The sequence below is a fragment of the Belonocnema kinseyi genome, chromosome 8 (assembly GCF_010883055.1).
Source record: "Belonocnema kinseyi isolate 2016_QV_RU_SX_M_011 chromosome 8, B_treatae_v1, whole genome shotgun sequence".
NCBI lineage: Eukaryota > Metazoa > Arthropoda > Insecta > Hymenoptera > Cynipidae > Belonocnema > Belonocnema kinseyi.
The window spans coordinates 19,129,543-19,151,560 of record NC_046664.1 but is presented as its reverse complement, the minus strand read 5'-3'; the positions used below and the strand labels follow the sequence as shown (position 1 = coordinate 19,151,560).

Genomic DNA, 22,018 nt, shown 5'->3' with positions numbered 1-22,018 from the left:
AAAACATTGAAATCATTGTGAAATAGTTTTTAAATAGTTTTTAAATATTTTAAAAATACTTTATAATATTTGTAAAATGATTGAAATCATTAAAGTCTTTGTGTATTCTTTTTAATCTATCTGAAATCTTTAAAATCCTTATAAAATCTTGGGGAAATTATTGAAATCTTTTGAAAATCTTTCTGAAATCTTTGAAATCCTTGCAAACTATTTCTAGTAATTTTGAAATCTCTAGTAATATTGTTGAAATTATTGAAACCTTTGTGAAATCTTTGGAAAATCTTTGAAATCTTCATGCACCCTTTGACATCTACCTAAATTTTTGTGAAATAATTTAAATCTTTGAAATCTATCAAAAATCTTTGCGAAATATTTTAAAAATTAAAAAACTTGTTGGGAAATCTTTGTGCATTTCTGGAAGTCTGTCTGAAATCTTTGCGAAATATTTGAAATCTTTCTGAAATCTTTGGAAATTTTTGCGAATATTAAAAATATTATTAAAATATTTGATAATATTTGTGAAATTATTGAAATCTTTGTGAAAACTTTGGGAAATCATTAAAGTATATGTGAAATCTCTTAAATCGGTACATAATCTTGGCTGATTATTTAAAATCCTTGGGAAATCTTGGAAATTGTGGTTGCACTCTTTGAAATCTATAAAAAATCTTTGTGAAATAATTGAAGTATTTCTGAAATCTATCAAAAATCTTTGCGAAATATGTGTGATTTTTTTTTAATCTTTGGGAAATCATTTAAATCTTTATGAAATATTTCTGCAATCTTTGGAAATCTTTGGGAAACATTTAAAATTCTTTTCAAATATTTTGTAATATTCGAGAAATTTGTGAAATTATCCAAATTCTTTGTGAATTTTTCGAAAAATGATCTCCATCTGAAATCTTTACGAGATTTTTGAAATCTTTGGAAATTTTTGCGAAATATTATTGAAATATTTGTGAAATTTTTTTAATCCTTAGGAAATCCTTAAAGCTTTGTGAAATCTTTCTGAGAGCTTTGGAAATCTTAGCTAGATATTTTTAATACTTTTGAAACATTTGTTGATATTTCAGAAATTTGTGAAACGTTTAAAATATCACTGAAATCTTTGAAATCAACCTGAAATCTTTACAAAATTTTCGAAATCTTTACGAAACTTTCGAAATATTTGTGAAATCATTGAAATCTTTATGAAATCTTTGCGAAATATTATTTAAATATTTTTGAAAATTTTGAAATCTTTGAAAAATCATTAAAAGCTTTATTAAATCTTTCTGAGATCTTTGAAAATCTTAGCGAAATATTATTAACACTTTTGAAACATTTGCTAATATTTGAGGAATTTGTGCAATGTTTAAAATATCATTAAAATCTTTGAAATCTACCTAAAACCTTTGCGAAATCATTGAAATCTTTTTAAAATATTTCCGAAACCTTTCGGAATATTTGCTTAATACTTGAAATATTTGATTATATTTGTGAAATTCGTGAAGTCTTTGGAAAATCATTGAAATCATTATGCGCCCTCGGAAATCTATCTGAAATTTTAGGAAATCTTTACGACATATTTAAAATACTATAAATGTATTTGATAATATTTGTAAAATTATTTAAATCTTTGTGAAATCACTGGGGTCTTTGTGAAATTTTTAATTCTAAACAAAATATTTGCTATATATATAAAATGTTTGGGTAATCATTAGAATCTTTGTGAAATCATTGAAATCTTTGTGAAATTTAAAGAAAAATTGGGAAATAATTAAAAACTTTGTGAAATCTTTGGAAATCTTAGCGAAATATTTTTAATACTTTTAAAACATTTGGTAATATTTAAGAAGTTTGTGAAATGATTGAAAAATCATTGAAATCTGTGTGAAATCTTCGAAATCTACTGGCAATCTTTACGACATTTTTCGAAATCTTTGTGAAATCTTTCTGAAACCTTTAGAAATATTTGCTAAACACTTGAAATGTTTGATAATATTTGTGAAATCTTTGGAAAATCATTGAAATCTTTATGCACTCTTGGAAATCTATCTGAAATCTTTCTGAAATGTTTGGAAATCTTTAAGAAATATTTAAAATACTATAAATTTATTTAATAATATTTGTGAAATTATTGAAATCTTTGTGAAGTCATTGAAGTCTTTGTGAAATTTTTTAATCTAAACAAAACATATGCTAAATATTTCAAACCTTTGGGTAATCATTAGAATATTTGTGGAATCATTGAAATCTTTGTGAAATTAAAAAAAAATGGGAAATCATTAAAAACTTTGTGAAATCTTCGCGAAATATTTTTAATAATTTTAAAACATTTGGTAATATTTAAGAAATTTGTGAAATGATTGAAAAATCATTGAAATCTGTGTGAAATCTTCGAAATCTACCTGCAATCTTTACGACATTTTTCGAATTCTTTGTGAAATCTTTCTGAAACCTTTGGAAATATTTGCTAAACACTTGAAATATTTGATAATATTTGTGAAATCTTTGGAAAATCATTGAAATCTTTATGCTGTCTTGGAAATCTATCTGAAATGTTTCTGAAATTTTTGATAACATTTGTAAAATTTTTGAAATCTTTGTGAAATCATTAAAATCTTTGTGAAATCATTGAAATCTTTGTGAATTATTTCTGAAACATTTGGAAGTCTGCGAAATATTTGTGAACTTTGTCAAATCTTTGGAGAATCATTTAAATCTTTGTCAATATTAAATTAAATCCCGTATTTATTATTCATTATTAACTATTTATTGTTTATTTATTATTTATTATTTATTATTTATGTAAAAAAAATTACACAATACAATATTATTTTACTATATACAAATCGTGCCATTAAAATCTTTAATAGCATTTTTTTTTAAATTATTATATTGCACAATAATTTTTTTTTTAATTTTGAAAAGGGTAGATGGGCCCTCGGGTACTCCAGATGTGTAAATACGTCGATGAAGGACATAAAATCGAAATCATCCGATTGTCTTTTGGAGAAAATAAAAACCTTTAGATTTTTCTTTTTAATAAAAAAAAAAATTATTACCTCAAGGAAGATGACACGATTAGTGTGCTCAATAACGGCACTCGCATCAGAAGCAAAAAAATATTCGACTTCTTTGTCCTCCAGAGGTTGGAACTCGGAAGTACTCTCACTTCTTGCCAAAACCGGAAATTCTGCGGGACGGCCATGAGGACGATGATCTGCGAAAGATTCTTTCTTTGTGAACTGTCTCATCATACAATCTTTAAGAGCTAGAATAATTAAGTTAGGACAAATTAAATAAACAAAAATCAATTTTTCAAATATGGAATATATTTGTGGCTCCTTCTCCCAAGATTTTCTTTTCACCAAAAATATTATACCATGCAAGATGCACGCTTACTTGAAGCTTTCCGCAACCTTCGATGCCAAAACCTTTAATACATTTTTATTATTCAAGTTCGTAAAAAATAATTCGATTAGAATATTTTTTATGACCTATCTTAATTAGAATTATTGTCCTCTTTCGGATAACAAAGTATCCACTAAAAAAAGGTGTTGAAAAAAATTATGTTTAGAGGTTTCGCAAGCCCCAAGAAGTTTAACACGTATTTCCCATTTGAGAAAAAAAAAGAAGTTTTTGTAAATTTTATTTTGAATAATCAATGTTCGGTAAATAGAGTTTAAACTCAACATTTATCTTGAAAATTAGCCATAGTATACGAATTAAAAACTATTTTTTAAACATCACCCCAATAAGTATGTTTTATTAGGTCCCAAAAAATATGTTTAGGTAAATTTTAAAAATAATTTATTATTGTTTTTAGCAATTTTTTCTTAGAATATAGTTAGAAAGTCGCGGATTTTTCCGAATTTTTGAACATATTTTCAACTTTTCAGTTAGAATGAGGTAGCAGTCAATTGAATTTGAGAGAAATAATTGTTTAAACAATTTATTATTTATTATAATATTCTATTAGAATAGTGCAAGAGAGTTACAGTTTTTTCTAGTTTTCCACTTTTGATCAACTTTTCAATTATTTTGAGGTAATTATTTTGATGCAAACACTTGTTTAAAAAAAAACAAGAATCCAACGACCAAATTTAGACCACAACGAATAAACAAAAAAGAAACTCCTATTTTAATCTGAAAAAATAAAAAATATATATAATTTTCAGTCCAAAATAAAGAAGAGGAAAGAAAATTTTTAAAATTCAAAAAAAATTTTTCCTCTTTTTTATTTTTGACCGAAAATTATTTTATTTATTTTTTATTTTTTCAGATTACAATAGGAGTTTGTTTTTTTCTTTTTTTTTACAAGAGTTTGTATCAATTTGATTATTGGGCGTTGAATAGGATTTTTAATTTGGTTTTTAATCTAATTTAAATTTCTTAAATTTTGGTAATTATTTATTAATTTTAACAAACTTCATTCTTTAAACAATTTATTATTATTTCTAATAATATTCCTTTTCGAATAATGATAGAAAGTTGCAGTATTTTCTGAAATTTTCAAGTTTTTGTCCACTTTTCACTTAGACTGTGGTAATTACAAATTATATTTAACAAACATAATTATTTAAACAAATTATCATTGTTTATAGGTATGTTGCTTTCTATTAATGCTACTTAGTTGCGGTTTATTTGACATTAACTTTTTGTCCACTTTTTACTCAGCAGGATAATAATTGATGCATGATAACAAAAATAAATGTTTAAACAATGCATTGTGGTTTACAACTATCTATTCTTAGAGTAATGATATAAAGTTGTTTCTTTTTCTAAAAATTTCACATTTTCTTTGACTTTTTACTCGGGAACAGGAAATAAATACTACGGATATTAAAAACATTAATAACATAAGATAAAAAAAATAAAAACAAGATATTAGTAACGGATATTAATTCAAACAAAAAGGCTGTCAGTAACTATTTCAAAAAAAAATTTACATTTAATATGATCAATTTAGAAAATGTGAAAAATATTATAAATACATATTTGATTTCAGAAAAAAGAAAGAAATAGTTTAAAAATGATTTTCTCTATTGTTTATTTATTATTTGTTCATAAACAAAAAGTCAAAGCAAACTAAAAAATTTGAAACAAAATTGCAACTTTCTAGAAATTATCTGAAGAAAGTTAGTTAGAAACAATAATAAATTGTTTGTAAAACTGTTTTTTAACATGCATTAATTATTACTTGACTAAGTGAAAAGTTGACAAAAAGTGGAAAATTTCAGAAAAAAGCATCTATCTAGAATTAGTATAGAAGAAGATAGTTATAAACAATAATAATTTGTTAAAACAATTATGCCTGTTGCATTTGATTAATTTTTACCTCCCTCTAAGTGAAAAGTGGAAAAAAGTTAAATATTTAAAAAGAAAGCTGCAACTTTCTAGCATTATTCAAATATAATATTTTTTTAAATAATACTAAACTGTTTAAACAATTAATTTTTTTAACTGAAATTAATTATTACCTCATTTTGAGTGAAAAGTTCACAAAGAATGGGAAATTGTAGAATGAGCTCTAACTTTTTCACATTATTTTAATAGAATATAGTTATAAATAATAATAAATGGTTTAAACAATTATCTCTTTTAAATTTAATTGATTATTGCCTCACTCTAACTGAAAAGTTGAAAAAGGTTATAAAATTCGAGAAAATACCCCGAATTTAAAACTCCATTCTCAGAGAAAATGACTAAAAATAATAATAAATTGTTTAAACAATTTATTCAAACATCTAATTATCAGTAAAAAGTAACATGTTGAATTTCAAGTCCATTCACCTAAAATTAACGACTGTGTAAAATGTACAAAAACGTACTTTTTTCTTATGGAAAATATGAGTTGAAATTCATGGGGCTTGCAAACGTCTCAATCGTTTAAAAAACGCATTTTCTATGTGGGTTCGAACAAATTTATGTACGATATAGATGAAAATTGAAAAAAAATCCAATGCATCTTTGAACAATCTTAATCAAAACTTTGTATGCAAAATAAAAATTTCGTAAATATTTATTTTTAAGATTTATTTGTTTATTTGTTGTTTAGTTTAAACCAATATAATTTTCCTACGATTCTGGAGAAAATTTAAAAAGATTTTTTTTTTAATTTTAGACGTCTCAAATTGAAAAATAAAGTTAATCTTCAATCAGTTGAATTTTAAATAAAAGAAATAAATAATCAACGAAAAATGTAATATTTGGATCTTAGGTTTTTATTTTAAATAAAAAGATTGAATTCGACCGAAAAAGTTAATTTTCAATCAACCAGTCTAATTTCTAACCAAACCCATTACTTTTCTACCAAAAAGATTAATTTTCTACCAAAAAAAGTTGCAATTAAAATTATAAATCTTTAGCCGAAAATATGAATTTTTAGCGAAAAATATAATAGTTGATATTTTAATATTAAGATTTTACTTTCAAATAAAAAAGTTGAATTCATAAAAAAAATTAATTTCAAAAAAAAAATAGTTGACCAAAATAGATTTTAATTTGAAACAAAAATTGTTAACAAAATTGTTAAATTTTCAACAAAAAAAATATTTCTTGGTCATGAAAGAAAAAAAAAATTTAGATAAATTATAATTCAAAGGGAAAATCATGTTTTATACAAAATAACAATTTCTAATAACTATTTATTTTTAAATTTTCTTTCCACAAAACCCATTTCAAAGTTTTAGTAAATCTACAACAATCGTGGTATTAGAAGAGTAAGAGAAACCACTTTACAGTGGATAATCATTATCTATGGCCACGAATAAAAGAATAATAATTAATTTCGACTCATTAGCACGTATAGTGCCTTAACTTTTAATTAAATTCAATTAATTATTTTACAGAAATTAGTATTTTTAAATAATGATTATCCACTATAGGTGGCATTATACACTGTAGGAATGTACCCTTATCAAGTGCGTTTCAACCTATTAAAAATAAATTTTTAGTTATTATAATACCTTCTTAATATTAAGAATGATTAAATACACGTTAATATTCTAATAAATCATACATAATATTAATCAAGAGCAGACCATTATTAAATTCCTAAATAAACAAAATTTGGTTATTCAATCCTACCCAGGAAATTAGGGAATGTCATTTATTTACAGCAGATGACTTAAGAACTATTTTTAATTTGATAATTATACAATTTACCAAATTTAATTAGTAGCGTCCCAAAATTGATGGTACTATATTACAGGGTGCCTACACAAATCCTGAAAAATAATTTCTGTGATAATTATAAATAATATTTTTTTAGTATTTCTAGGGCTTAAATTAATAATGTTTAATTTAGAAAGTTCTGACGAAATATATTACCAGATATTCATGAATATATTAGCATCATCGATTAATTCAATTATTAAATATTGATAGAAACATGATTTATCATTCCCTTAACTTAAATAATTTAAGCAAATTTTTATTTTATCTTCTCACAGTTAAATTTTATTGCATATTTAGGTAAGCTAAATGTGGATACTGTACTAAATTCAATTTAAAACGATTTGAATTCCTAACTTTTCAAGAAAAATATTGCGTTTTCAATAAATAAGATGAATTTTTTTATTATTTGAATAGTTAAGTTATCAGTTTAATTAATTAAATTTCCGCTAACAAAAAATGAATTAAAAATGAATTTTAAACTAAAATGACGAATCTTTAACTAGAATAGTAGACTTTCCCACCAAGAAGATAATTTCTACAAAAAAAGTTCAAGAAAATACATGAATTTTCAACTAAAAAAGATCAATAATTAGCCGAAAATTAAAGAATTAAATTTGTAGTTAAAAAAAATAATTTCAGTTTAAAAATTAATAATTTTCAAACAATTAGTTTATTTTCAACAACAAAAAACAACTAACTTTCAGATAAATAATTATATTTTTTAAAAAGTGATAAATGTTGAACCAGGAAGATTAACTTCTACCACAAAAGAGAAATTTTTAATTAAAAAGGATAATTATCCAACCAAAAATTGAATAGTAAATTTTTTATTAAAAAAAAATTAATGTTCAACCACATTGATGAATTTTCAACTAAAATGATTATGCTTCAACTGAAATAGTTGAATTTTCAACAACAAGAAAAGGAATTTTAAAACAAAAAGATTAATTTTACCAAACAATACCAATTTTCAAGAAACAAACAAAATTTTTAAATCCACCAAAAATTTAATAGTTAAATTTTCAGTTAAAAAAAATAATGTTCAACTATTTAGATCCGTTTTAAAATGATGAAATATTCTATTGAAATAGTTACATTTTCAGTACAAAAATTTCAGAAAAAAAACTAATTAAAACAAGTTCTATTTTCAAACAAATTGTTGAACTTTAAACAAAAATGATGGATCCTGAACTGGAATAGTTAAATTTGAAAGCCAATAGATGAATTTCCAACTAAATTGATCAATCTTCAACTAGAATCATTGGATTTTCAGCCAAGAAGATAAATTTGTACAACGAAAATTCAAACAAATACATGCATTTTCAGCTAAATATGATAAAAAGTTAAACAAAAATTTAATAGTTTAATTTTCAGTTGCAAAATGAATTTTTAACAAAAGAGATGATTTTTCAACTAAAATGATGGAATATTCAATTGTAATAGTTACATTTTCATTTTAAAAACATAATTAATTTGCAATTATAAAAACAAACTACTTTTCAACCCAAAAAAGACTAATTCTTTTAAAAAATAGTTACTTTTTTTTTAGCTGATGAATTTTGAGCTAAGACCATGAATTTTTAACCAAGACAATTAATCACTACCAAAAAAAAAATTTTCAAAAAATTGAATAGTTAAATTTTAAGTTTAAAAAGTCCATTGCTCAAAGAGATCAGTTTTCAACCAAAAATAGAATAGTTAAATTTTTAATAAAAAATTTCTTTTTAACCAAAATGATAAATCTTTAACTGGAATAGTAGAATTTTCAACTAAGAAGATAATTTCTACAGAAAAAAACTCAAGAATATACATTAATTTTCAACTAAAAAAGATAAATAATCAGCCGAAAATTGAATAATTAAATTTTTAGTTAACAAAATTAATGTTCAACCAACGAAATGAATTTCCAGTTTGAAAATGAATCATTTTCAACCAATCAGTTTATTTTCAACAAAAAACAAACATTAATTTTCAAATAAATAATTATAATTTTTAAAAAGTGATGAATTTTACACAAAGAAGATTAATTTCTACCACAAAAGAAAAATTTTCAACCGAAAATTTAATAGTAAAATTTTTATCAAAACAAAATTAATATTCAACCATATTGAACAAGGCCAATTTTCATCAAAATATATGAATTTTAAACTGAAAAAATTATAAAAATCCACCAAAAATTCAATAGTAAAATTTTCAGTTAAAAACTTTATGTTTAACTAATTAGATCCATTTTAAAATGACGAAATATTCAATTGAAATAGTTACATTTTCAGTTTTAAAAAGCAATTAATTTACAATTTAAAAAAAAAATTAATTTTCAATCCAAAAAAGACAAATTCTTTGGAAAAATAGTTTTGCAAAGAAACTGATGAATTTTTCAACTAAAATTATGAATCTTTCATTAGAATAATTGAATTTTTAACTAAACCCATTAATTTTTAACAAATAGAATTAACCCCTACCTTAAAAGACCAATTTTCAACAAAATACAGGAATTTTTAACTAAAAACGATAAGTAGTCAACCAAAAATTGAATAGTTAAATTCTAAGTTTAAAAAGTCATTGTTCAGCCAGAAAGATCAATTTTCAACTAAAAAACTAATTTCAAACAAAAACAAACAAAAACACTTTTTTTAAATAGTTAAATACAGTAATATAAAGCTACTTAAAAAAAAACAAAGAATCGTTCTTCAATTTCACATTGCAATAAAAAGAAAATAAACGTGCTCTCGAAAAAATTCCCTGACTAAAAGAAACATTCCGGCTTCAAAATAAATTCCCTGGCACCGCCAGGTTTTTCCAGGTATATACAAATTTCCTGAAAATTCCTGGTTTTCCAGATTTTCCAGTTAGGGTAGACACCCTATATTATTTAAATCCACCTTTTTCAGAAGCGATGTCCCAAAGGTAACTGCGAAGGTTACATGCACGAAAGCAATACTTAAACATAGATTATACCTTTATTCGGATCTTCACGTTCTGGTGAGATGAGAGGAGAAGAAATGGAAAAAAAAAACGAAATTATTTAACAAACCATGCAAAACTATAACATAACAAAAAATGTATCAAAACTATGACTGAATAACAAAAAACTATCTACTGGTAGCAAACGCAAACATTCGATTGATGAGGCAAAGAAATAACTCAAGGGATGATAAGGAAAAATGATAAATAATATCTTATAAATAAAGCGTTCCTATATATTTAAAAAAACAATTATTGGAAATTATTATCGAACAAATTTTCCATATGTCGCAAAACTTCATTTGAAAAAGTTCCTGGTTTTATCGGACTGTTTTTTTATTTTCTCTCAGCATTATTATTTAAAGACTAAATTATAATTTTGTAGCATAAAATAAATTTAAATTTAAGTCGATAATTTTTTATTTGTGATGCTTAGGGCTTTCACAGCCTAATTTACTTGCAAAAAGTTAAATTTAGATGAATTCAAAAGAATTAGATTAAATTTATAAAAGAAATTATTTTTAAAAATAAGGTAAATTTTAAAAAATTAAGTCAATTGAAAACAATTTAAAATTATGAGAAAGGTAATTAAATTCAGTACGTTTCAAACGATTTTGAAAAATTAAGGGAGTTCAAAAGAATTTGGTAAAATTTTAAGCATTCACAGATAGTTTAAAATATTTCCGGATTTAAAAAAAAAACTAAAAAAAAAAGATTTTTACTTCATTGAATTGACTAGAATTGAATAAATTCAGAAAGCCTCAAGTGAATTAGAAAAATTCGGGGAAAATTAATAATAATTCAGGGTGAAGTCCAAATAAATTGAGATGAATTGCAAAAAATATTTAAAATCTCTTCAAATTTTTGACACCCTAAAATATCCCTCACTCTTTGTCAATAACTTTTTTCAAATCCATTCAAATATTATAAAATCTCGTTGAATTCCATGAAATCTGCTGATAATTAATTTAATCCTGTAAAATTGATTAAATTATCATGTGTGCTTGAAAATTCCTTAAAAAAATTAAAATCCTTGGAACCTTAAAATTTTTTTATATACATCTAGAAAATGCTTTGGAATCTTTTAAAAGAAACTAACATATTTTAAATCTTTCTGAACCCCACCATAAAATTATTGACATCTATTAAAAATGTCTTAGAGTCTTTTAAAACACCCTAAAATATTTCTAATCGTTTGAAACCTTTTAAAATTCCTTCAAATGTTTTAACGTTTACAAAACTCTTCCAGAATTTTAAAATTCCTTGAAATCCCTTCAAATGATTGAAATCTATTAAAACTGCTTACAATTATTTAAAACGGCCTAAAATATTCTTAAGCCTTTGAAATCTTTCGAAATCCTTTAAAACTTGTTTAAGATTTTTAAAATTCATTGGAATTTTTTAAAATACTATTCAATATTTAAAATCATTTTAAAAAATTTGAAACACCTTGACATTTTTTGTATTTTCCACAATTCTCTTGAAATTTATATAAATACCCTAAAATCTTCATTCTCTTTCGGAATCCCTTTAAATGATTTAAATATTTTAAAAGTCCTTAGAGTCCTTTAAAAAATATTAAATATATCTAATACTTTCAAATCTTTCAGTAAACTTTGCAATTTTTTAAAGCTCTTGAGAATTCCTTGGATTTTTAAACATTACCTTCAAATCATTTGGAATATCTTCAAATTATTCAAATCTATTAAAAACACCTTGGAATTTTTAAAAATACCCTTAAATCTTTTAAATCCCTTGGAATCCCTTCAATTGATTGAAACCTATAAAAAAAGTCCCTAGAATCCTTTAAGATACCCTAAAATATTGATAATTTTTTGAAGGTTTTTAAAGCTCTGGAAAATTCTTTGGAATTTTTAAAAATACTCTGAAATCCTTTGGCTTCTCTCCAGATAACTTAAATCTATTAAAAATGTCTTGGAATCTTCTACAATAACCTGGAATATTTCAAATCGTTTGAAATCTGTTTAAATCCCTTGAAATTTTTCAATGATCCCAAACTACTTTTGGAATTTTTTAAAATAACCGAAAATAACCGCTAAGATTCTCTAAAATATCCTGAAATATTTCTAATCCTTTAAGATTATAATCTTCTGATATTTCTGTAAATGATTGAAATCTATTTAAAAGTCCGTAGAATCCTTTAAAATATCTTAAAATATTGCGAATACTTTTTAAAGCTCTTGAAAATTGTTTGGATTTTTAAAAAATATACTTAAATCCCTTGAAATCTATTTAAAAATGTATTGGAATCTTTTAAAATGCCATAAAATATTTCAAATTATTTGAAAGCTTTTGAAATCCCTTGAAACTTTTTCTAAACTTTTGAAATCCCTTCAAATGATAGAAATCTATTAAAAAATCAGTCCTTAAAAATATCCTAAAATATTTATAATCATTTAAAAATGTTTAAAGCTCTTGAAATATCCTTGGAATTTTTAAAAATACCATTAAATATTTAAAGTCTTTTGAATTCCCTTGGCATTTTTTATGCTTCCTGAAATTCTCCTGAAATTAAAAAAAAAAACTAAAACCTTGAAAATTACACTAAAATCTTTATAATATTTTTTAATTCCTTTAAATTATTTAAATCTATTAAAAAGTCCTTACAATCCTTTAAAATATCTTAAAATATTTATAATCCTTTCAAACTTTTTAAAGCTCTTGAAAACTCCTTGGAATTTTTAAAAATAACCTAAAATCATTAGGAAGCCCTCCATTGTGATTGAAATATTTAGAAATCCTTTGAAACTTTTTAAAGCTCCTGAACATTTCTTGGATTTTTAAAATTACCCTAAAATCCTTTGGAATCCCTTCAAATGATTAAAATCTATTAAAAATGTCTGGGAGTTTTTTTTAAATATGTACCCTAAAATCTTTAAAATACTTTAGGATACCTTCAAATGATTGAAATATATTAAAAAGTCCCTAGAATTCTTTAAGGGCATGCGACACAGTGGGATTCCTACATTACCAACCTCTTTTTTTCCATTGAAAAAAATTTTTTTGTGAACCATAGAACTTTTTTGGTAAATGAAATATCGAACTCAAAATTTGAGGAGAGCATAAGAAGACATTATTCTACGTTTATGTACTGCATTTGAATCGGAATTAAAAAAAAAAATTATTTCTGAAATTTTTTGCCAAATTTCGATTCAAATGCAGTACATAAACGTAGGATAATGTCTTCTAATGCTCTCCTGAGATTTTGATTTCGATATTTGATTTACAAAAAAAGTTCTATGGTTCAAAAAAAAATTTTGTTCAATAGAAAAAAGAGGTTGGTAATGTAGGAATTCCACTGTGTCGCATGCCCTTAAAATACTCTAAAATATTCCCAAGTCTTTCAAACTTTTTAAAGCTCTTAAAAATTGCTTGGAATTTTAAATAATACCCTAAAGTCCTTTGAAATCCTTTCAAATGACTGCAAGCAATAAAAATCATAAGAATGCTTTAATACGCTCTAAAATATTTATAATCATTTGAAATATTTCTAAACCCTTTGAAACTTTTTAAAGCTCTTGAAAATTCCTTGAAATTTTTTAAAATATCTTAAAATCCTTTGAATTCCTTCCAAATCCTTAAAGTCTATCAAGAAGGCCTGAGGAATCTTTTAAAATACGTTCAAATATTTAAAGTCGTTTGAAACATTTTGAAATCCCTTGAAACTTTTTCAAACTCTTGAAAATTCCTTTAATGTCTTTTGAAATCCCTTGAAAGTTTGCAAAGTTCCAAAAATTGTCTCGGAATTTTAAAAAATCCCTAAAATCTTTAAGCATACCCTCATATCTTTAAAATCCTTTGGAATCCCTCCAAATGATTTAATTCGAATAAAAAGTTATTAGAATCCTATAAAATACCTTAAAATATTTATAATCCTTTGATATTTTTCAAAATCTTTTGATATCCCTCTAATTGACTAAAATCTATTTAAAAACGTCTTTTTATTTTTTTAAATGCCCTAAAATATTTATAACCATTAAAAACTTTTAAAAGCTCAGAAAAATTATTTAAAATGCTCTAAAATTTTATGAACTCCCTTTAAAGGGTTGAAATCTATTAAAAAGCCTTTAAAATCCATTAAAATACCCAGAAATATTAGTAATCATTGACAATTTTTAAGGGTCCGTCCATAAAAGACGTCCGCAGTTGGGGGATCCGAGTGGTGGGGCAAAATCGGACAAAAGTGGACAAGGAGGGGGGGGGGGGGGGGGGGGGGGGGGGGGGTAAATTCCTTTTCAGACGTCCAATTTTTCAAATTTAATAATTTCCATTTAATGAGGTACATTTCTTAATAGTCCTCTATTTGATGATATTTAGGTGATTTCGAATTCTCCCGCGGTGATTCAGGCGATTGCAGCGCCATGCAGCACTTCTGGGGAAGACCATCTGGTATTACCAGATTGTTTTTTCATGTAGTTTTTGACAAAAATTTCTGTATTTGATTATAAGAAATTTTTTCCTAAAATTGATGAGGGCTTTAATCTCTTAAAATTTCATAATGCTGAAAAAAAGTAAAAATATGAAAAAAGAGGGGAATCCCTGCGTTTGGGACGTCCTTTAAGGGGTGGGGGGATTCTGGAAATCGGAAAAAATTGAACAAGCAGAAGGGGCGGAGGTCTAAGATTCCGGAAATTTTGCGGACGTCTTTTATGGACGGCCACTAAAGCTCTTTAAAATTTCTTGAAATTTTTAAAAATACTCTAAAATTCTTTGGAATCCCTACAAATGATTTAAATATATTAAAAATGTGTTGGAGTCTTTTAAAGTACCCTAAGATATTTCGAATCGATTAAAAAATTTCCTAACATTCTCTTGAAATTAAAAAAAAAAAGTAAAACCGTGAAAAATACCCTACAATATTTACAATCTTCTGGAAATTTCTTTAAATGGTTTAAATATATTTAAAAATACTTAGAATCCTTTAGAATATACTCAAATATTAATAATCATTTGAAATCTCTTAAAATTCCTTGAAATTATTCAAATATATTAAAAATATTTTTAAATGGTTGAAATATATTAAAAAGTCCTTACAATCTTTTAAAATATCCTAACAGAGTGACCGTTTTAATCGAAGAAAAAAATGTCCGGTCATTTCCCGTTTTTTCTCGGTTCGTAACTTACACGTAAAAACTGGAAAATACTAACACTTTTCAATTGAACAGTTTTAAATGAAATGCAGATAAACTTCAAAATTCAAAATTTTGAACATTCATAAATTATACAGTTCAAAAAATTAAGATTAAGATCCAAAAATATAAATCCACGTTAACATTTTCAATACTGTTAATTAAAGAATCAATCAAGAAACTTTAATAAAATCAAAATTATATTATTAAGTTATTTTAGACAAAAAACTTTTAAAATTTATAAATTTATATTTTTTATAACTTAAAAGTTCTTAAACTAGAAGTTGCTTTAAATTTTTTCAAATTTAAAATCATTTTTGAAATTTCTTCAGAACTTCTGCATAACTGTTAAAATTAATTCAACTTATAGAAAATCCTGCGAATTTAAAAAAATTTCCTTCAAATTTGTATTTATAAATTACATTTGAACACTTATTATTTGTAGAAAAAATTTGAATAATTTAATAGATGTTTAGCAGTTTTAAAAATATTTCAAATTAATTCAGAACTTGAAAAAATATTAAATAATTTCATCGAAATGTGTGTACCAAAAAAATTTGACTATTCGTACCGAAATTTCAGTACAATTTCCCACCACCTAATTTAAAAGAAAATGCAGATTTTTGCAGATTTAAAACAAAAAATTTTAAAAGATTTTAAAAGATCTCTTAAGGGATTTTAAGAATCTCTTAAGATTACTCAAATTTTTTCTCCAAATAAGAAGTGTTCAATTATTATTTCTACATAACAATTCAACAATTTCGCTTAAAAATCAAACATTTTTTAAATAAAACAATAACAATTTTAACAAGGGTGGCCGTTTTAATCGAAGAAATGAATTCCAGATCATTTCCCGGTTTTTTCTCTTAAAATTGAAATTTAAAAGTTTTTGATTAGATTTTTTTATTTAAGTGCTCAATAATTTACGCGTATAAAATTGAAAGTACTAACATTTTTCAATATAAAAAAATATGAATTCACGTTATCATTTTCAATGCTCTAAATTAGAAAATCAATCAATGAAATTTAAAATTTTCAAATTTTTATAATTTGAAGGCATTTTAAGCTAGAAACCTCAAATATTGGAAAGCTTTAAAATTTTATTTCAAAATCTTGATAAATAAATAAGTTGTTTTAAATTTGTTTCAAATTTAAAATTATTTTGGACATTTTTTCAGAACTTCTAAATATCTGTCAAAATTAATTGAATTTTTAAAAAGAATATTTAAAAAGCTTTTCAAAGATTTAAACAAAATTTTCAAAAAAGAATCTAGGAGATTTTAGAAAAACTTTCTAAAATTTCCAGGATAATTTTTAATCTTTTCAAAACGTTTAAATATCTCTTAAAATTACTCAATTTTTTTCTACAAACGTTTATTTGTAAATTATACATCAAAATTTAATAAGTTCACTTACAAATTAAGCATTTTTCAAATACAACAATTAAAATTGTGACGTTCAAAGTTTAAAGTCTCTTCGAAATTTTAACGGTACCAGGTTTTCTATGTCAAACAATTCATTTAAAGATTCTTTACTTTTCAATGTTTGGTTTCAATTTACTTGTCTTAAATAAGAATTCAAATATTGCTAAATATTGAATAATTAATCTTTTTTTTAATTAAAAATTTCAAATTTAATGGGTTAACAATTGAATACTTTAGATAGAAACAATATTTTAAATTTAATAAAATCCTTTAATTAAGAATATATTATTATGAAGTTATTTTTGAGTTGAAAATAGTTTTTAAAATTTCAGTCACACCATCACATTTGTTTAATGTCTAAGACTTTCAAACTGTGCAAATTTTTAAATTTTAAAGTGACTTAAAATCGTTTTATCAAATCGTTTTCTTCACTTTTTATTACTTAAAGTACAGATAAATTTAAAAAAAGTTTATTTATTTATTAAATAAAAATTTTTTTACCAAAAATTTTCAACATCAAAGGCTTTTATTTTTGATTTGTTCAAGTCTTTAAGAAAGCATTTAAAAATTCTTTAAATTAAAAATGTAAGCTTAGAAACAAAAATTTTTAATGGAAAATTTTTAAAGTAAAAAAAATTTTAATTAGGCATTATAAGCTAAATAATAGCATAATTGAAAAACATAACAATTCAAATAATTATTTTTAAACTGTTAAAATCGAACGTCGACAGATTTTTTTGAAACTTTGTAAAATTCCTGGTAAAAAAAAAATCACTAACAGCTTTTCGAAATGTTAACAATTTAAAGCTTTCTATGTCAAACAATTAACTTTAAACTTTAAAAAAATTTAGAACCGTTTTATCAAATAAATTATTTTAGTTTTTAATTGTGTGATTCTTCAAGACCGCACTCTAAAATTCTTGAAATTAAAAATCTAAAATGAAGAATTTTTAAAGTAAAAGATTTTTGAATAGCGTATTGTAAACTGCATGCTATCATAATTGAAAAAGGTTTCAATTCAAATAATTATTTTAAAAAATGTTAAGATCGAACTTTGATCAATTTTTCTTCTGAAAATTTGTAAAATTTCCGATCAAGAAATAAATTCCGGGTCATTTCCCAGTTTTTCCAGGTCTCAGAAAATTCCCGGTAAAGCGACCACCCTGCCTAAAATATTGATAATCCTTTTCAAGTTTTTAAAGCTCTTTAAAATTTCTTAGAATTTTAAAAAATACTCTAAAATCCTTCGGAATCCCTGCAAAATTATTTTAATCTATTAAAAATGTGTTGGAGGCTTTTAAAATATCCTAAGGTATTTTAAATCGTTTGAAACCTTTTGGAATCCCATCAACATTTTTATAAATTTTCTTAGAATCTTTAAAAATACCCTAAAATCTCTAAAATTCAAATCCTTTGAAACTTCTTGAAGCTTTTGAAGAATAAAAATTACTTTCTTTTTAAATAAATTTTAAAAAACACATTCGGGGATCATTTTCTGCTGTTGGGCCTTTTTCCACTGAAAGAAAAGTACATTTATTAAAAGAAAATAAAAAGAAAAAAAACCCCAGATAAAGCCGAAGCAAAAGAGAAAGCAAGGCCGTCAAGACATAGAATAGAGATTGTAAAAGGTGAAAGGCAAAATTAATAATTAGATTAAATTCAAGTTGAAAACCGATTGCTGAAAAAAAATATATATATATCTCTAGACATTTTTCACCTAAATTACGAGACTAGTCCCGCTTAATGTGAATAATGAAAAACTGGGGCCAATTTTAAGGTCGACTGGTGGATTCGTTTCTTCAAGATGAAGAAGTTTTTTTATTGCAGAAAGCGAATGAAGGTAAATTTATTAATAGTTTGTACCTTTCGGCGTGCGTGGAAGGTCATCTGTTCAGGCGAAAAGTTGGAGAACGAACCGGAAGTTGTTCATGCAAAAGAAACATTCATGTAGTATCCATATCAACCGCGAAAAAATTTTTTTTTAATCCTGAATCCTGAAAGATAGTCATTCTATCTAGTCATGCTAATAATGCTCTAGCAAAACAAATTCAAAAAGCTCAAATTCAAATCAGGAATTTCGGACTCAACTTTGACCAGTAAATTCCATTCTTAAAATTTGAAATCTTGCAAAAATGGCAGCGCACGTGATAAAAAATAAAATTTTGAACTTTCAAATCTGAAATTGATGTTCCAATTATAGAGTGGAAAGAACTGTTTTTACCAGGATTTTATCAAACTTTTGCAAATTAGAAATTCCTAATTCTTGAAAATTCGATGCTATAAAGAAGTTTAAACTCTCTAGCGACAAAAATTATCATTAGCAATATTAATACATTTCAACCTTAAAAAGATTGTGATCGCAAGCTTCTCTAAAAAAAACTATTTCAAAATTATTAAAATCTACTTATTTTTTAAGTCTCGTGACATGGATACCAACTTAGAAATTTTTATGAAGCTGCATGCTTTATCCAAAGAGTTTTTTGACGATAGACGATTGCATGCAGATAAATATAATTAAAAATCATATAAAACAAAAATTATATTCCACATAGAGGCACAGATATTTGTTAGGATTGAAAAAGAGAGGATGAGAGATCATCCACAAATTACGCATAACGATTTAAAGGGGGAGGGGGGGGGGGTAAATCTTGCTTATCTTATGAAGGGATTAATTTCCTTCCAGAAGTAACAAATTTTAAACAAAATACATGAATCTTTGAGCCAATAGTTGAATTTCCAAATAAAAAATATCAATTTTCAACCAAAAATCGAATAGTTGAATTTTCAGTGAAAAAAAAAATATATATATTTCTAAACACAACAACGAATTTTCAACCAAATATTTGAATTCTGAAACGAAACGATGAATTTCCGACAAAATATATAAAGTTTGAATCAAAAAGATGAATATTCAACCAAGAAAACGAAGTTTCTATAAACTAAAAAAGATCACTTTTCAACCATAAATGGAATATTTAAATTTATAGTTCAAACAAATTTCTAAAAAAAAAAAAATAATTTTGAATAAAAAATTTTAATTGTATACAATCAAAAACAACAATTTATAACAATGTAGTTAATTTTCAACCAAAAGAAACGTATTTTCAAGCAAAAACATTAATGTTAGCCCCAAAAAATAACTTTCTACCAAAGAAGACCAATTTTCCACAAAGTAGATTAATTTTCAACCAAATAGTGAAATTTCCGAATAAATCAAATAAATTCCTAATCAAAAATGAAAAAGTTACATTTTCAATTAAAACTGGAATAGCTGAATTAACAGATAAAAAACAAAAACTATTTTTAACGATATAAAAAATATCTGTCGACAAAATATTAAAATTTGTTACTAGAAATGGAAAAATTACATTTTTAGTAAAAAAATGAATGCTTAAACGTTTTAAAAAATTAATTTTCAAGAAAATAGTTCAGTTCAAACTAAAACGGATAAATGGAATTGTTCAATTTTCAAGTAGAATAGTTAAATTTTCAGTTTATATATTGAATTTTTAAACAAAAAAATCTAAAAAAAGAATCGCATTTTTAACAAAATACAAGACTTTTTAAATAAACAAAAATGGAGCAATTAAATTGGCAGTTAAAAAATTAATTTTCTACAAAAAAACTTTTTTTCAACAAAATAGTTCATTTTTAAACCAACGAATTTAATTTTTAACTAAAAATGTTAAATTTTTTAGTTGAAAAAAAAATTGTTAAAAAAAACTTTATTTTCAATTGAAACAGTTAGATTTGAAAATAAAAATAATAAATAATTAAATTTTCAACCAAAAAAGATAAACTCTCAACAGACAAGATTAATTTTGTATCCAACAAAAATTGAATATTTAACAAAATATATGAATTTTCAACCAAATAGTAGTTGAATTTTCTAGTGAAAAAAAAACTTTTAATTAAAAATGGAATATTTACATTTTCATTTCAACAATTCAATTTTCATAAAAAAGGAGAAATTTACGCATAAATGTAGGTAAATTTTCAAAGAAGGAAATTAATTTTGAAACAGAAATTTAATTTTCCACCAAAAAAAATAAGGTTTTAATAAATTAGATCAACTTTCAAGAGTTAAATTTTCAACCTAAACATTTGAATTTTAAACAAAAAAGTTCATTTTCATCCCAATAGATGAATTTTCAACAAAATAGTTGAATTTCTAACCAAATTGTTGAATTTTCAAAGGAAAATGAAAAAATTACATTATCTGACAAAAAAATTAAATTATAAACAAAAAAACGAATTTTTGACAAAATTGTTAATTTTTAACTAAAACAGATGAATTTGAAACCAAAAATGGAATAGTTAAATTTCCAGCCACATAGTTTAATTTCAGAATAAAAATTATAAATTTTCAACCAAAAATGGAAAGTACTTTTGCAGTTGAATAACAAATTTTGAAGAAAAAAACTGTAGTAAAAAAGATCAATTTTCAACCAAATTGAAATATTTAAATTTTCATTTTAAAATATGAATTTTCAACCATATGAATAAGAATTTTCAGCCAAATAGTTTAATTTTCTACTTAAAGGATGAATATCTAACCAAACAGATGAATTTTCAAACCAGACAATTAATTATCTACTAAAAAATTGGAATTTTCAACGAAAAATGAAAAAGATACACTTTCAGTGTAAAAAAATTATTTTTCAAAAATTACTTCATTTACAATTAAAACAGATAAATTTAAAACCAAAAATGGAATATGTACATTTTCAGATAAAAAATCAATTTCGTAAAAAAGGACAAATTACCAAAAAAATAGGTACATTTTCAATCAAGGAAATGAATTTTTAAATCGAAACAATAATTTTCCATCAAAAAAATTAGATATCAATAAAGTAGTTTAATTTTCAAGCAGTTGAAATTTAAAACCAAAAGGACGAATTTTCTACAAAAATGTTAAATTTTCAACAAGAAAATATGAATTTGCAAAAAAAAAAGTTAATTTTTAACCAAAAAGTTCATTTCTTTACCAAAATAGTGGAATTTTCAACCCAAAAACCAATTTTCAACAAAACACAATTTTGAACCAGAAAAGATGAATTTTAATATAAAAATTCAATATTGGACTTTCCATTTCCAAAGAAAAATAATTAGCCTTCATCCAAAAATAATTAGATTTTCTTATTTTGTTCTATTAATTCAATTCACCTTTAAGTGGAAATTTCTATAATTTATAGATTAAAAAATAAAAGTTTAAATGAACATCAAATTCAATTTTTAATTTTTTAAAAATATTATATTAAAAAATTGAAAATTTGGACTAAAAAATGAAGTAAATCCTTTGGGGGGGGGGGGGGG

General features: G+C 23.9%; 1 protein-coding gene across 6 annotated transcripts in view; it reads right to left on the bottom strand.

Annotated features, from left to right (window-relative positions):
* The window catches only part of LOC117177926 (glutamine--fructose-6-phosphate aminotransferase [isomerizing] 2), a 114,512-nt gene that overhangs the window by 36,817 nt on the left and 55,677 nt on the right, over positions 1-22,018 (bottom strand). Inside the window, exons 7-9 of one of the 6 annotated variants that reach the window (XM_033369039.1) lie at positions 18,566-18,589; positions 10,123-10,143; positions 3,048-3,256 (exon numbers count right to left, since the gene is read on the bottom strand). In XM_033369039.1, coding sequence (XP_033224930.1) covers positions 3,048-3,256; positions 10,123-10,143; positions 18,566-18,589 — 254 coding nt within the window. The remainder of the gene's footprint in view (positions 1-3,047; positions 3,257-10,122; positions 10,144-18,565; positions 18,590-22,018) is intronic. The other 5 variants (XM_033369042.1, XM_033369043.1, XM_033369041.1 and 2 more) reach the window with 5 other exon arrangements.